General features: G+C 41.1%; 1 protein-coding gene across 1 annotated transcript in view; it reads right to left on the reverse strand.

Moving 5' to 3' along the window:
* LEMD3 (LEM domain containing 3) overlaps nt 1-12,251 on the reverse strand; it is a 64,979-nt gene extending 52,728 nt beyond the window's left edge. Inside the window, exon 1 of the mRNA XM_065887617.1 lies at nt 10,679-12,251. Within this exon, the coding sequence (XP_065743689.1) occupies nt 10,679-12,251 (1,573 nt within the window). The remainder of the gene's footprint in view (nt 1-10,678) is intronic.
* Nucleotides 12,252-16,361: the final 4,110 nt, after the last annotated feature.

Here is a 16,361-nt window from a genome sequence, read left to right on the forward strand (position 1 = left end):
TTTATCATTTAAGGCTTTAGAATCTAAAAGAAGGGACATTTAAAGGTTATTTTCTTATATTAAAAAAACAAAGTAAGTCTTTTGTCATAAGCATAAGAACATTTTTAGAACATCTTAAACCACAATCATAAACATTTCAAATAGATAATATTTTCATTTTTGACAAATTCAGTCTTCATGTCTCTTCCTTTTTTACTCTTAAATTACTTCTAAAATCCTGTAAGAAAGGAAACTATTTCTTTTGTAGTAAACTTTATCATAGGGCATACCCAAATTTGCAGAAACTAATTTTTAAAGTCATGTTTCTGGAGTCACAATGGACAAGTCTGAAACAATGTTGCAAAGTAACCAAATCTCAGTTCTGAAGGCTAGCTAGTGCATTTTAGGAAAAAGAAGAGAATGGCCGGGCTGGAAGGGGGAGGGAGGCAGTGTGCTGGGGAAGGAGTATCCCTCCTACAATTCTAAAAAGTACATACTCGTCTTCTGGTATCACATAGTAGGCACTCAATAAATAATTTATGAGTGAGTAAATGGATGAATGAACAGGAGAACTAAATCAAGCAAGAAAGCATTTGTGTTACTGTAGTAGGTGTCCTTCCAAACCCAGAAGTCATTACCAAGGTTAACCAAGGTTCTAAGCCATAGCCCAGGGACTGGAAGAAACAAATATTCTAAGATTTCCTCCTGCTAATTGATTTCAATGACCCTCTTTATATGTGTTTAAAAAATTATACCTAGGTTGACATGTATACACTGATGTGTATGAAATGGATGACTAATAAGAAAAAATAAAAAATAAAAAAATAAATGAACATTAAAAAAAAATTATACCTAGGTGAATTCCTACAGAGCAAAAGCTTCCTTTATAAGTATAAAGTGCTTTCAGGAATTAGCCACAATCAGCAAATACCTTTTGTACATATATACACAAATAAAAGGGGTCTCTAACTGCAAAACAAAATTGATGTACTATGTATTAAAATGCCCAGGGCTCCTAAAGGATTTTCTTCCATTCATGTATATTCAGGACAGGAGACCAACTGTTGGTGTATACTTAATCACTTATCACTCAACTTGCAGTTTTGCACCCAGCCTTATTTTAACGTTTTTTTTTTTTTTTTTTTTTGCGGTACGCGGGCCTCTCACTGTTGTGGCCTCTCCTGTTGCGGAGCACAGGCTCCAGACGTGCAGGCCCAGCGGCCATGGCTCACGGGCCCAGCCACTCTGCGGCATGTGGGATCTTCCCAGACCAGGGCACGAACCCGTGTCCCCTGCATCGGCAGGCAGACTCTCAACCACTGCGCCACCAGGGAAGCCCCTGCATGTTCAACTCTTTTTTTAAAAATTATTTTTGACAGTGATGCTAATAAAGAATATTAATTAGATCAAATTTTACGTATTTTTTTTAACTATCACTTGTGTGATTCAGGTTAAAACATGCATTATTAAAACAGCAAAATCCAAATATACTGCTACTGGTTCACTTTAAAATCTGTTAAAAATAAATTCTGAGTATGAAAGCCAAAATATAAAGTTATGAGAAAATAAAAAAAATAAAGTTATGAGATAATACATGTTATAATTTCTACAATTAGTATTGTGCTGGATTCCCAAATTAAATAGTAGCAATTTTTAGCGTATAATAAATTAATACAGGATTAGAATAAAGATATACCATCAGTAATATGCTTTTCGTAAAGAAGTTACTACTACTTGCTTACCATATATTTTACAGATTTCCAAAAGTTTAAAGTATACTTCATTATTTATTTATTTATTTACTTATTTAATTTTTGGCTGCTTTGGATCTTCATTGCTGCGCACGGACTTTCTCTGGTTGCGGCGAGCAGGGGCTACTCTTTGTCGCAGTGTGCACACTTCTCACTGTGGTGGCTTCTCTTGTTGCGGCGCATGGGCTCTAGGCTCGCGGGCTTCAGTAGTTGCCGCACCTGGGCTCAGTAGTTGTGGCTCGTGGGCTCTAGAGCACAGGCTCAGTAGTTGTGGCGCATGGGCTTAGTTGCTCCACAGCATGTGGGATCTTCCCAGACCAGGGCTCAAACCCATGTCCCCTGAATTGGCAGGAGGATTCTTAACCACTGCACCACCAGGGAAGTCCAAGATATACTTCATTTTTATACTCTTATAATCTAAATATCTCTTTGCACTGACGTTATAACCTCTTTGCTCTGAGGTTCCTTTTATTTATATAAAATATTTTTCATAATCATTAGAGAAATGCAAATCAAAACTACAATGAGATATCATCTCACACCAGTCAGAATGGCCATCATCAAAAAATCTAGAAACAATAAATGCTGGAGAGGGTGTGGAGAAAAGGGGACACTCTTGCACTGCTGGTGGGAATGTGAATTGGTTCGGCCACTATGGAGAACAGTATGGAGGTTCCTTAAAAAACTACAAATAGAATTACCATGACCCAGCAATCCCACTACTGGGCATATACCCTGAGAAAACCAAAATTCAAAAAGAGTCATGTACCAAAATGCTCATTGCAGCTCTATTTACAATAGCCCGGAGATGGAAACAACCTAAGCGCCCATCATCGGATGAATGGATAAAGAAGATGTGGCACATATACACAATGGAATATTACTCAGCCTTAAAAAGAAATGAAATTGAGCTATTTGTAATGAGATGGATAGACCTAGAGTCTGTCATACAGAGTGAAGTAAGTCAGAAAGAAAAAGACAAATACCGTATGCTAACACATATATATGGAATTTAAGGGAAAAAAATGTCATGAAGAACCTAGGGGTAAGACAGGAATAAAGACGCAGACCTACTGGAGAACGGACTTGAGGATATGGGGAGGGGGAAGGGTGAGTTTTGACAGGGCGAGAGAGAGTCATGGACATATACACACTAACAAACGTAGTAAGGTAGATAGCTGGGGGGAAGCAGCCGCAAGGCACAGGGATATTAGCTTGGTGCTTTGTGACAGCCTGGAGGGGTGGGATGGGGAGAGTGGGAGGGAGGGAGACGCAAGAGGGAAGATATATGGGAACATATGTATATGTATAGCTGATTCACTTTGTTATAAAGCAGAAACTAACACACCATTGTGAAGCAGTTATACCCCAATAAAGATGTTTAAAAAAAAAAAAAAAAAAAGAAAAAAAAAATTTTTTCAGATAGGTAAATATATAGAATGATTAGTGAGCGAGGAGAAGCTATTTTAAAACTTCATAACTCTACTGAGGAATCATAAAAATAGCTAATTTTTTAAAACATCCCTGAAATTACAGAATGCTTCATTCCCATTGAAACAAATATACGCATAGGGAAAAATACATTCAAAGCTTTTTTAAAAGGTGCAAAAAAAGGGAGAACAAATGTACTAAAAGATTTTTACATCTTGAAAATAAACAATGGAAAACCTAAGTTTTAAAGTGGTAATGCAGGGGACTCCCCTGGTGGTCCAGTGGTTAAGACTCTGTGCTTCCAACGCAGGGGGTGTGGGTTCGATCCCTGGTCAAGGAACACCACGTGGCCAAAAAAAAATTAAAAAAAAATTTTTTTAAGAAGTGGTAATGCAAATCAGAGGACCACTATCCCCACCAGTTTTGAGACTATGCAAATCTTTTAAAAATTAGAAATAGTATCATATGCCTTATAGTTTTACATATTATATAATTTGTATTATATTATAGCAGACTGCCCTCCTCATATATCAATGAATTAATTAATCTAAAACCTTATAGAAGGATAAACAGTTCCACATGATTCCTAATTGTCAAGTGAGTACAAATTTGTACCTTCTTGTACTAATGTTGTTAGGTTTCAAAGATTATCCTTGGCACTTCTAGGATTTCATGCTTTAAGCAGCTTCACCCATCCATACCTTTCATAATTTCCTAGATAATAATAATAGTGGAGAACATATACAGAGCCCTTATGTACTTGCACATATTAAAAGGCCATCTAGTAGGGTGGTTAAGTGCCACTATCTGAGTCCAAATACTGCCTCTGAACTCACGACCCTAGGCAAGTTATGTAACTTCTCTGTGCCTCAGTTTCTTTACCTATAAAATGGGATAAATACCTGCCTCATGAAGATTACTTGACAATTATAATTGTTTAGGCTCAGTGCCTGGCACAAAGTGCTACATAAGGGTTAGCTGCTGTTATTATTATTCCTATGTGTCATGTGCTGAGTCGAGTTCTTTACATGCATTATTTCATTTAATTCTCACTTAACTCTATTTTACAGATGAGAATATTGAGGTTTACAGGGGTTCAGCAACTTGCCTTTAATAAAAAAGCTAACAAGAGGAAGGGCCCAAATTCAAACCCAGGTTGCCTCTTTAATGATCCAAGCCCTGATATCTATGCCAATGTTTCAAACTAGGCTCCATGAATACACTCATAGGGAACTTACAAGTTTTCACTCTGATGATTTTTATTTTAAATTATGCTAGAGATGTTTCAGATGAAAGACATTTTTACATAGTAGATTTTAATTTCTCGAATCATCAGACTGGGACATGCAATCCCCTGGTATTCCTAGGAATATTCTTAGAGGTCTAAGAATTTTTTTGTTCTTACAAAGTAGTCAACTTCTCACTCAGCTTTCATTCTTCAAGAATGAGGGCAACAACTACTTTTCAAAATCCTTATGCCCATTTCATTACAGATTCAAAGTTTTGACCTTTTGGCTAGTCTAACTACTTGAAAAAGTAAAACTGTAATTTTTAAAAAACTATGGTACCTTTTGCAGCACTCAGTCTTGTCTTTAAGAACAAAACACCCACACGAAAAGAAGAAACAAATATTAAAAAGGTATCTATTCCTTTAGTAAACAGTACTTTACTTTCACATTAAGCATCAGTCTCTCATCTTTAATCCAATTATATAATTACCATAGCCTACAGCATATTGCTACTTGAGTAACTCAAAAAATAAGCCCCAAATAAACTCATTTTCTCTATGCCGCCTTCCCCGCAAAAAGATCCCTTTTCAACATCTCTAATTCCTGTCAATGGTATTACCGTTCTCTCAGTCATCCAGGCTCATGACCCTGTGGTCAAGAGAGAGAAATCAAAGAGCCTGTGCTCTTTTTCAGTGTACTCAATTCCTCCTGTAGAAACATTACCTCAAGGAGCTGTAATCTATCTGGCACAGTGGACATACACAATTATAAACATGAAATAAATGCTATGAAGGATGCATAAGATCTTCTTTGAGTAGAGAATCATGGGCCAAACTTTAGGGTAAAGAGGATAGGGAGACAGAAAAGACATCCAGAGGTGAGACTTTTTTTTTTTTTTAAGATGTTGGGGGTAATTAATTTTTGCTGTGTTGGGTCTTCGCTTCTATGCGAGGACTTTCTCTAGTTGTGGCAAGCGGGGGCCACTCTTCATCGCGGTGCGCGGGCCTCTCACTATCACGGCCTCTCTTGTTGCGGAGCACAGGCTCCAGGCGCGCAGGCTCAGTAGTTGTGGCTCACGAGCCTAGTTGCTCCACGGCATGTAGGATCCTCCCAGACCAGGGCTCGAACCCGTGTCCCCTGCATTAGCAGGCAGATTCTCAACCACTGCGCCACCAGGGAAGCCCCAGAGGTGAGATTTTTAAGAATGAATAACAGTTAATAGAGAGGAAGAAACAACCTGCACATGCACAAAGGCACAAAAATCTCAGTGACATATTCAGTGAACACCAGAAAGTGTTCCAGAAAGTTCCAGTTTTCCAGAAAGTAAAGTGTGATAACAGGGACTGCTAAGAAATGAAGCTAGAAAGAGTAGGCATACTTAGATCATGAACAGTTTAGCCAAGGAGTTTACATTCTATCCAATGAGTAAGGGAAAGCCACTGAGTAATTTTAAGCATGAAAGAATTACTGCATTCTTATTTTAGAAATATTGCTCTGACACTGAAAAACAGACGGGAAGAGCTACAGCCGAGAAGCACGGACAACTGTTAGAAGACTGCTACATCAGTTCAGGCAAAAGACTAGCCTAGAGCAGTGGGGAATGGAGAGAAATAGATTGAGTCAAAAGATAGGTAGCAAGTAAAACTACAGGATTTGGTAACAAGATAAACTGTGGTTTGAGGTTTGGTAGGAAGATGGAGGAAAGGAAGGAATCAAGGCAAATTCAAGGTTTTTAGCTTGAGCTCTGGGTGGATGGAAATGCCATTAACTAAAACAGGGAACAAAACAGGAGAAACAAGGTAAAAGGAAGTAAAGCTGTTGAGTATAGATGATGTTAGTACTTCTGGTACATCCAGAAGAAATTGTCTAATAAATGGTTAAGTCTAGAACCCGAGAGAAAAATTTAAGATGAAAATATAAAATTGGGAGGTATTAGCCAGTAGAGTGGATGAAACTGCCTAGGAAAACTGTACGAAAGGATAAGAGTTCCAGATACCACCAATATTTAAAACACAGGCAGACAAATAAATGAAAAGTAGAAGAGAGTGGTGATACAGAAGTTTGGAAAGGAGAGAGTTTCACGAAGAAGGGAATTGTCAATGTATTGAATGTATCAAAGAGGTGAAGAGAAGAACTTTAAAGCTTCTCTCGGTTGGCAATTGAGTAACTGGTGACAGAGAGGTTACAGAGGAATGGATGGTTAAAAAAAAAAAAAGCTAAACTAGACAGGGGTTGAGTGAATGGCAGGGGAGGAAAGAGTAATCTTGACTGAGATGAGACTAAGAGCTAGAGAACAGAGGGTTAAAGAACATTTTCAAGATGGCAGAGATTTTAGCATTTTTATAGGGCTAGAAAGGGACCAGTGAAATGTGAGATTTTTAAATTATGCCTTTGTACTTAAACTTACTATAAGAAAAGTTACCCATTATACAATACTAAGTGAAAAAAGAAATTGAAGAATATGTATAGTAGGATGTTACTTAAAATAAAATTCAGACTGTTTTATGCCTTTCAAGTTACTATCATTACCTTGTGTTAGCAACTATCTGAAATTCTTATTTGTTTAGTTGCTTATCTTCCCCCCTAGAATGTAAGCTTCATGAGAAGAGAGATTTCATCTGCCTTGTTCTCCACATATTCCTGCTGCTTAAAATAGTGCTTGGCACATAGCAGGCACTCTACTGTTGAATGAAAATGTGTATGTGCACACACACGTACATATATATGAATGCAAATGTGTATGTGCACACACACGTACATATATATGAATGCATGTATTTACATGAAAAGCATAAAGAAAGTTCTAATTTGTTATTTGAACTTATTTATGCCAGGGGTGAGTGTGAGACTAGGAGGAGAGGTAAACAATACTGATTCATTTTTTGCTTCATAGATCTCTATTCAGATTTTCTACAAAAATCATGTCTTTTGTAACTGAAAAACAACTTTTAATAATGATCAGATGAGCCTAAGAAAGTTAATCTATTCTGCCTCTCTATTTTCTTTTGATGGGTTGTCTTGATCGAATCTGACTGCAGGCTGATCCTTGAGCTGTTTTGGTAGGGCAGTTCAAAGTCAGAATCTTAAACCATAGAGCTGGAAAGAACGTAGACATCATCTAAGCCAACTCCCTAGTTTTACAGATGAGAAAGCAGACACTCATAGTAATTTAATAAAAGGTAACTTAATTAATAAAATTAGGGTACTGATGAGAAGTTTTTAAAGAATAAATGATTAGGAACTATTTAAAAGGCTAATCTATTATATGCTATACATAATTTAAATGATAACTAATGAAACCTTACTAAAGCTTATTCTCACATATAACCTACAATCTTCTGGTATTATTACTCAAAGTAAAACTATTTCCTTAAGCACACTATTTGACCAATGAACCCTACAGTTAAGCACTGGCTAACCATTATAATATGACAAAGGATTCAGAATACACAAATATAGGGAGTGAAGTTATTCACCGTTAGGTGTGCAAACTAACTGAACTAACAGGCACTTCTTTCTACCAGGATACACAATAGGTCAAGTATATATTACATTTAAGGATTGATCACACTTTGACTCAAATGTCTGTATCAATGTCTACAATGTGTATTTAATAGAATTTAATAAAAATTAAATTTTGAATAGGTAAGTAATACACTACTAAGTATTTAGGGAAATGACTTAACTATTTCTCTTTACATATATACTGTAGTTCACCAGGAATACAACAAATTTTATCTAAACTTCTGAATATCACTTTGAACTTGTTTACAAACTATCTCATTTGATCCTCACAACAACCCCATAGACAGCAGAAATTATTAGTCCCATTTAATATATAAGAATGAGGCTCAGAAGTTAACTTGACTACGGTCATTTTGACAAGTCCTAGGACCCAGATCCTCTACCTCTTAGCCACTGTTCTTTCCATCACCCAAGCTACCTCATATTTACCATTTATTAAAGGGCAAACCACTTTACAATTTCCTTCCTTCCACAATGGTGGAGGTGGGGAGGGCAGGTACCTAAGCCCTAGCAATCCTATCCCTTTCTATTCCATTTGAGAGTTTGGTACATAAGAAAATATTAGCCATTCATCTTAATAGTGACAAGAAAGATGTGACAAGTCACTTTAGTTGAGAATTGTGCACATCAGTAATTCTGTATGAAATCCTACCAAGTATTCAATTATTTCCTTAATTCTAATAAAAGTATCCTCTTATTTAGAAAGCTCTCTAGGGCTTCCCTGGTGGCACAGTGGTTGAGAGTCCGCCTGCCGATGCAGGGTACACGGGTTCGTGCCCCGGTCCGGGAAGATCCCACATGCCGCGGAGCGACTAGGCACGTGAGCCATGGCCGCTGGGCCTGCGCGTCCGGAGCCTGTGCTCCGCAACGGGAGAGGCCACAACAGTGAGAGGCCCGCGTACCGCAAAAAAAAAAAAAAAAAGCTTCCTATTAGAAAGCTCTCTATAAACAATACCCAAAGTAGTATGGGCTTAATAGTTGAAAAAAATCTGAAACCAAATCTCAGTCCTATCACTCACTAGCTGCTCAACTGTGGGTACATTTCTTAACTTCGAGTCTCACTGTCCTCATCTCTAGAGTGACGATGACACCATCTACCTCTGTGAGTTGTTGAGCAGATTGAGTGATAATATGTGCAAAGCCTTTAGTTCTTAGAAAAGGGCCAGAACACACCAAGTTCTGTTGGAGAAACAAACATGCAGGAAGGCACTGCTCATGGGTAATGTCATTTATGTGAACTTTACTAGTATAACTTCTAGTGTGACCTTACTTCTTGTCTCTCTCCAATATCTGGGGCAGGATACACTATATCACTCTTGCTCCCAGGGTGCCAATTTACAGTGCGTGCTGGATTTCAGCCCTCTTCTAAATCCTCTAGTTAAGGAATATTATAATCTATTATTTGACTATCTTAGAACTGGCCATACCAAACCAAAGCTTACACTATTTTCACTCCACTCTTTAAGTCTGCTAACTGCATCATTCACTATTTTGAAATAAAATAAGAGTAAGCCAATTTTATAAATACAAATCATGATACAGCGAATTCATGTTGGGTGAAAAGCGCAGGAATTTTCAGGGGGCAGGGGGAGGGGAGAAGGACCTAACATTGAGAAATTATGTATTCAGCAGTCCATCACGCACTGAATTTACTTTCTCTCTTTTAATCTTCCCAGGCATTATTCTAATCAAGATTAGCATCGTTTTACAGATTTTGCAAGGGAAGCTTAAACCCTGGCTCACTCCCCCTCGCTCAAGGTACTATAACCTACAGGAAGGCTCTTGCTCAACTCAAGGCCTTTCCTCCTCCTCTTGTAATCTCTGCCCAGAATGCTCTCCAGTCTCCTACAAGGCCGTCGCCTTCTCCTGCTTCAGGGCTCACTTCAAATAGTTCCTACTCTCTCTATCTCTAAAGTAGAATACACCAATTACTCCATCCTTATTTCCTTCATAGAACACAAAGCCATCAGTATTCATCTTCTTCCTGTGTTGAAGGACAGCACAGATGATGCTGGCTTAGTGAATGAGTGAACACACCTGCCTGCAGACATTTAGCAAGTAAAAGGCAGGGCCTGGAGACCAATCCAGATTAACCTGACCGCAAACCCCTGCAGTTCCCTACCTCTATTTTTTTTCAGTGGTGGAAGGGGAGGTGCTTCGGGCTGGGAAATCAATGTAGAGGTATGCCTTCTTACTTTCTATCTGTATTCATTCACTTTAAAGAAATTACAGAACTACCTACACATATACTTAATACTACAAAACATTTAACCAGAATTTCAAGAGCTCTTACATTGCCTTTTAGAACCACAACTCCATTTGGGAAAACAAAAACAAACAAAAAACCCACTGCATTTATGATGCCCCTGAACAATCAAAATACCTCCAAACTGTTGAGTAATTGGATTGGCAACTCCACATATGGCTATTTAAGGCCAAAAGAAAATTTAAGTCACACGTATAAATAAATGCATTTTACTAACAGACTTGCTTGTAATATTTTGTTCTTTTATAAGATGTTCTGAATTTCCCAATACTTCATACAGAAAAATCTTAAAACCAGCCATGGGATTATCATTCTTATCGTGGTAATCATGTTCTTTCTTAAAGAAAGATGATACGAATGCACTCCATCTGTTGTGTTTCACTATTAAACCATGTTCTTGCAGACAGAAGTCACCTCGGGTAAAACGCCCAGTGCGGTGAGAGCCGACCACTAACAACATTCCCTTTGTTGCCTTCCCCACGGGGTTTAATACTTACTGCTGAGTCCTCCATCCTCGGAGACTCCTGTCCCTCTCATTCCTAGGTAAGTCAGTCCCAATATGAGGAAAAATAGGCAGGCAGCAGTTAAGAGAAACATCGACAAGTAGTGGGCACTGAAACCCCCAGTTGGGGACACCTCCTCCCGTTTAAATTGCTGGAGAAGTTCCTCCTCAGGTTCGGAAAGCTTCGGTTTGTTATATGTGTTCTTCAGGTAGGTATGATTGGAGCCCGTATGATTGGAGTGATTGATCCTGAGTGAACCAGAGGCGGCCACCGCCGCACTGGGAGGGAGGCTGTTGGAAAAAATCCTGGGGGAGTCCACGCCGAAGGCCACACCGCCGATATGATTATTGGTTTTAAGAAGGGAGCCTGTGGACGAATCCAAGGTTGAGTCCACGTCCACGAGCTGTGGCTGCAGGAGAGGGGCCAGTTTCTTAGCGTTAACGCGGTATCTAGGAATGGGGCTGGAGTCCGGGGGATCAAACCCTCCTCCCTGCTCCGCCGCCGCCGCCGCCGACGACGACGACGACTCTTCGACGTTTCGGCTCCTGTCTAGACTCCCAGCGGCCGCCGCCCTGTCATTCATCGCGATTCCTCCCCCTCCCTGAACTGAGGTCTCCAGTCGGCCGCCGGCCGATTTCGCAGGCAGGGGAGAGAGAGGCTTACTATGGCTCCGCCTGGGCCGATGACGGGAAAGGGAGTCGTCCTTCAATACCTGTCTGCTGGAGGCCACGTCGTCGTCCTCCTCTTCTTCCGAGTCCGAATAGTTCTCCCGGCAGCTGTAGGGGAGAAGCCGGCTGCCATTCACGGTCCGGCCGGACCACAGCGGCTCCTCGGCCTCCGGGTCCCTATCCTCGCCGTCCTCTCCCTCCTGCTCCCCGTCATCCGCCGCCCCATCTCTCCCCGACGGGCTCTGCAGCTCGGCAGCCGCCGGCCTCCTGGCCCCCCACCACGAGTGGGGCTTCCTCCGCTCTGCCGAGTTGCTGTTAGTCACCTCGCTGGAGGCCAGGGGCGCCGACGTCGGTTTGAGCCCGCGATACTGGAGCGGAGCCCGGTCTTTCCTCCCGCCGCCGCAGCCGCCGCCGCCGCCGCCGCCCCCGCCGCCGCCGCCGGCCTGGTCCCGGGGACTGGCCTCCACGTCCGACTCGTCCGAGCTGAAGCCCAGCAGTACTTTGCTGCCAGCCGTGGGGGCGGCCGAGGCGCCCCCGGGCCCTCCCAAGGGGCTCTCCGGGCCAGAAGCCGAGATCCGGCCCAAGCCTCCAGGAGTCCGTAAGTAGGAGAGGTCGCCTGAGACCTGCCGGACCCCCATCCCCACGGCCGCCACCGCTGCTCCCGCGGCGGCGACCGTGGCGGTTGCCGTGTTATTGTTATTACTGTTCCGCGTCTTGGTGCTGCGGCCCCCGGACCGGTGCTGCTGCTGCTCTTCCTCTCGAAGCTTCTTCAGCTTCTTGAGGTAGACCGGGCGGGTGCTCTCCGTCACTGGGCCAGGAGACAGGCCGTAACGGCGGAGCTGAGAGAAAAGCTCCTCATCCGAGAGCTGTTGAGGCCCCGAAGCCGTTGCTGCCGCCATTTTCTCTCTAGGGTGTTTTACAAGCTCCGCGCTACCGGAAGTGACGCGCCGCCCTAGACCCTGAACTAGACCGGACTGCGTCGCCCTCCCAGCGCCACTGGCGCCTTGGCCAATGGGAGGCGCGGGAGGAGCTCACCTGAGCGGGAAAGGGCCACCTGAGTCGCGCGCGGCAGAGACTTCTGCGCTTTCACCTCGGGGTGCCAGCGCCTTCTTCCCCTTCCTTTCTGTCACCTTCTCCGGCTGTTCTCCGCCCTGCCCTTCCCAGCGCCTCTCCCGGGAACTGCCTCTTGCCAAACCACACCTTGACCTCTTCTTCCCAGGTTCCTGCCACCGGGCAGTAATATTGAAGGGAAAACTGAAGTTTATGGCAGTGGTTTTCTTTCATCTTGATTACCGCTGCCAAGGGGAGCTTAGAGACTTAAAGAAATCTTGATGGCCAGACGATTGGTAATTTCCCTGACTCCTGGTTCCCTCTTTTCGCTTTGTCTTTCCGACTGACTTACCAAAAAAAAATAAAGTGAGTTACTCTCGCTGCTCATTTGAGAAGCCTCTCCTCTAACATTCCAAGGAAAAGATAGAGTAAACCAGCCCCGATACAGTTTACTTCAAGAGTAATGGCTATTCGTTCCCTAGTTAGTTGTAAGGTATTATCGTTTTTCCCCTTTTAAAATCTGTAACCTTGATAGGTCGTCGCTTTTGGAATTGAAAGAGCCAATCACATTATACGACTGAAAAAAAAGAGAACGTGCCATCCTGCTTATTTCCTTCTTAAGACCTTTTCAACCTATAGTTACTTATTGTTAATATTTTCATGCATTTGTTTTCCTAATTTTTAATTTATTTATTTTCTTATCCCTTTGAACTGTAAGCTTTATGAGCAGAGGAACCTTGCTTCACCCCTTTAGTGCCTGACACGTCAGGCACGTTCAGTAAACATTTGTTGAACTAATTAATGAATTGCAAAGCTAGGATAGTGTGAGATGAATATTTTGACATGGGAGTAGTGATAGATGAAGAGGAGAAACCTTCACACACAGTCACAAAAACAGAAACGATTAAGACCTGGATATCCAGCCCCCTCATTTATAGACTAGGAAATGAATCTCAGATGGAATTTTCCCAGTTTGGTAAAGATCGCTTCCCTTTTCCTCCAACATGGGCAGAGCTGACACTTCTTGAATACTTAAACCCTAGCAGCTACATGGCAGCACCTAGCACAATATCTGGCACACTATGATAATTTTTGTCAAATAAATTATTTTTCCCTATTACATTATACACATCTGAACGGAAAAATATGTTAGTCAAAAGCATAGATACTAGCTTTTCAACATCCTGAATCCAACAGCAGAATAATACTCAGTAACCTGAACTTTTGACTTTTCTTAGCAAAAGCTTGCTGTCTCCTCAAAAATACTCTTACGTGGACGGGCACTTCCTTGTCCTTTATCAGAGGACTTTAAAATCTACAAATATTCCTGAATTCTAGGACTGTTAAGTACTTTAAAAAGTGCTTGACATAGAAAATTTTAGCCACTACGATGATAATGACCCCAAATTTATTACCATAATTGTCTGGGTCGGGAATCAAATGATTATAAACGTATTAGACCTGTGTCTCAGGATAGCAGAGGAGTTAAGCTGTGAGTCTGAAGTTAAGCAAAACTGCATGGGGACCCAGCCCTGTTGCTTACTTTCAACATTTGTTCCACACCCTACTGGCTCTCCAGGTAGGAATCATAGAAGTCAGCCTCTGATTTTCAGGAATCTTTTGATATCCTATAAGGATTTGAAGACCATTTATATTTCTGCCTCTGACTTAGGGCAAGTTATTTAATCTTTCTGAGCCTTAGTTTCTGTATAAACAAAAGAGAGATGATGAACCTTCCTCAGAAGGTTTTTTTTTTTTCTTCTTTTTTTTTTGCGGTACGCGGGCCTCTCACTGCTGTGGCCTCTCCTGTTGCGGAGACAGCCTCCGGACGCAAAGACTCAGCGGCCATGGCTCACAGTCCTAGCTGCTCTGCGGCATGTGGGATCTTCCCAGACCGGGGCACGAACCCATGTCCCCTGCATCGGCAGGCGGACTCTCAACCACTGCACCACCAGGGAAGCCCCAGAAAGCTATTTTAAGGATTAAATGAGAATATGTCCGCATAATTCTTAGCACCACACCTAACACACAATGTACATTCAAATGTTAGCCAGCAATGTACAGCCAAGCATTGTGTGTGTGTTTGGTAGCATGGCTTCTGAGAGAGAACTCCATGTAACAGCAGTTAAGGAAAATACCACTGCACAGACAGAAGTAGAAATGGTAAACCTTTGCCCAAGGCATCAAATAATCCCATTTAGTAATTAATGAAGACAAAGGGGTTTGGCAACCATAGTCGTTTTAGCCCTTGGGGGCAGAAAGATTTGGAATGAACTAGGAACCAAAGGTCTGGAGTCTCCAAGTTATGGGACTTAGGAAAAATCTTAGGTTCTCAGAACCTCAATTTATTCTTTTCTAAAATGATGATAATATTGTCTATCCTTCTTGGGCACACAATTAATATTCAATAAGTATCTGTTAAGAATAATGAATGAATGTATGTGAAAATTCTGTTCAAATACATTGTTTACATGCTAGGTATTATAGCCAGATAGTCACAACAATGAAAACTACAATTGGTATAAACTTTATACTTTACAAAGAGATTTTATATACATGGTCTCATGGAGTCTACAAGAAACCTTTTCTCCTTAAAGATACTGAGGGCATGATTTATTGCATGGAACTATGTGGGGTTATAATTACCCTTTGAGTGTTTGAGCAGATCTTATACTTTCTCAGGAGAACCTTCACTGACCCAGCACTGTCACTACCTGCTTCCAAAGTTCTCCTCATTTACCAATGGATCTTACTCCTGCTTCCAGACTGGCTAACTTTTAAAGCACAAGCCTCTAAGTTAGCAACCTGCACCCATAGTCTACAGGGAATGCAATCTCAAACTCACTCCTGCTCTACAGCTTTCAAAATTTTGACTAAGGGAAACATTTCTGAAGGATTATAGAAGGATAGGCAGTCTATCTCTTCCTCTATATGTTTTTAATATTATCTCTGCCTTAAGCCTGCTGGTCAGAGACCAGTGAAGCTTGGGCCACATTGCTAACACCATACTCCCCCTGGTTCCCAATTAAAATACCTATTGCCATATTTCCCTTCATAGTCAGGACATCAGCCTTTATTGAAGGACCTTCTAAGAATGATATGACACTCAGCATTATGTTCAGAGATATTGTTAAGTGTTAATTTCCTTAGAGAATGTCCTTTCAGGCCTCAGTATTAGAAATAGTTGTACTTTTCCAGACAACTCATTTGTTTGGGTCTTGGATTGGTTTTGCTTTGTTTAATCTATTTAACATTATTTTTTATTGAGGTAAAATTCACATAGCATAAAATTAACCATTTAAAAGTGCATGATTTGTGGCATTTTGTACATTTACAAAGTTGTGCAACCATCACTTCTATCTAGTTCCAAAACATTTTCAACATTCCCAAAGGAGACCCCATACCTATTATGCAGGCGTTCCCTATTTCTCCCCCTCTTCAGCCCCTGGCAACCTAATCTGCTTCCTGTCTCTATGGATTTAACTATTCTGGATATTTCATATAAATGGACTCATACAATAATGTGACCTTTTGTGTCTGACTCCTTTCACTTAGCATTTTGAAATTCATCAGGATGTAGCATGTGTCAGTACTTCATTTCTTTTTTATGGCTGCATAGTATTTCCTAGTAAGGATATACTACATTTTGTAGATAATTCATCCATTGATGGGAATTTTGGTGCTATGATGTACAAGATGTACACTGATGTACAAGTATCTGTTTGAATACCTGTTTTCAATCATTTTGGGTGTGTACCTAGGAATTTCAGTTCATATGGTAATTGTATATTTCACTTTTTGAGGAATCACAAAACTACTAATTTGTTTTTAACCTTATGGATGGATGCTGTTGGTTTGCTGACTTGCCATGTTTCCCTGTTTGAGATGACAGCTAGGGATTTCATACTCAATTTTGTGTCCCAACTATAGCAAGTGTTTAGGGCTCCATAGCATATATT

The sequence above is a fragment of the Phocoena phocoena genome, chromosome 11, assembly GCF_963924675.1.
Source record: "Phocoena phocoena chromosome 11, mPhoPho1.1, whole genome shotgun sequence".
Classification (NCBI taxonomy): domain Eukaryota; kingdom Metazoa; phylum Chordata; class Mammalia; order Artiodactyla; family Phocoenidae; genus Phocoena; species Phocoena phocoena.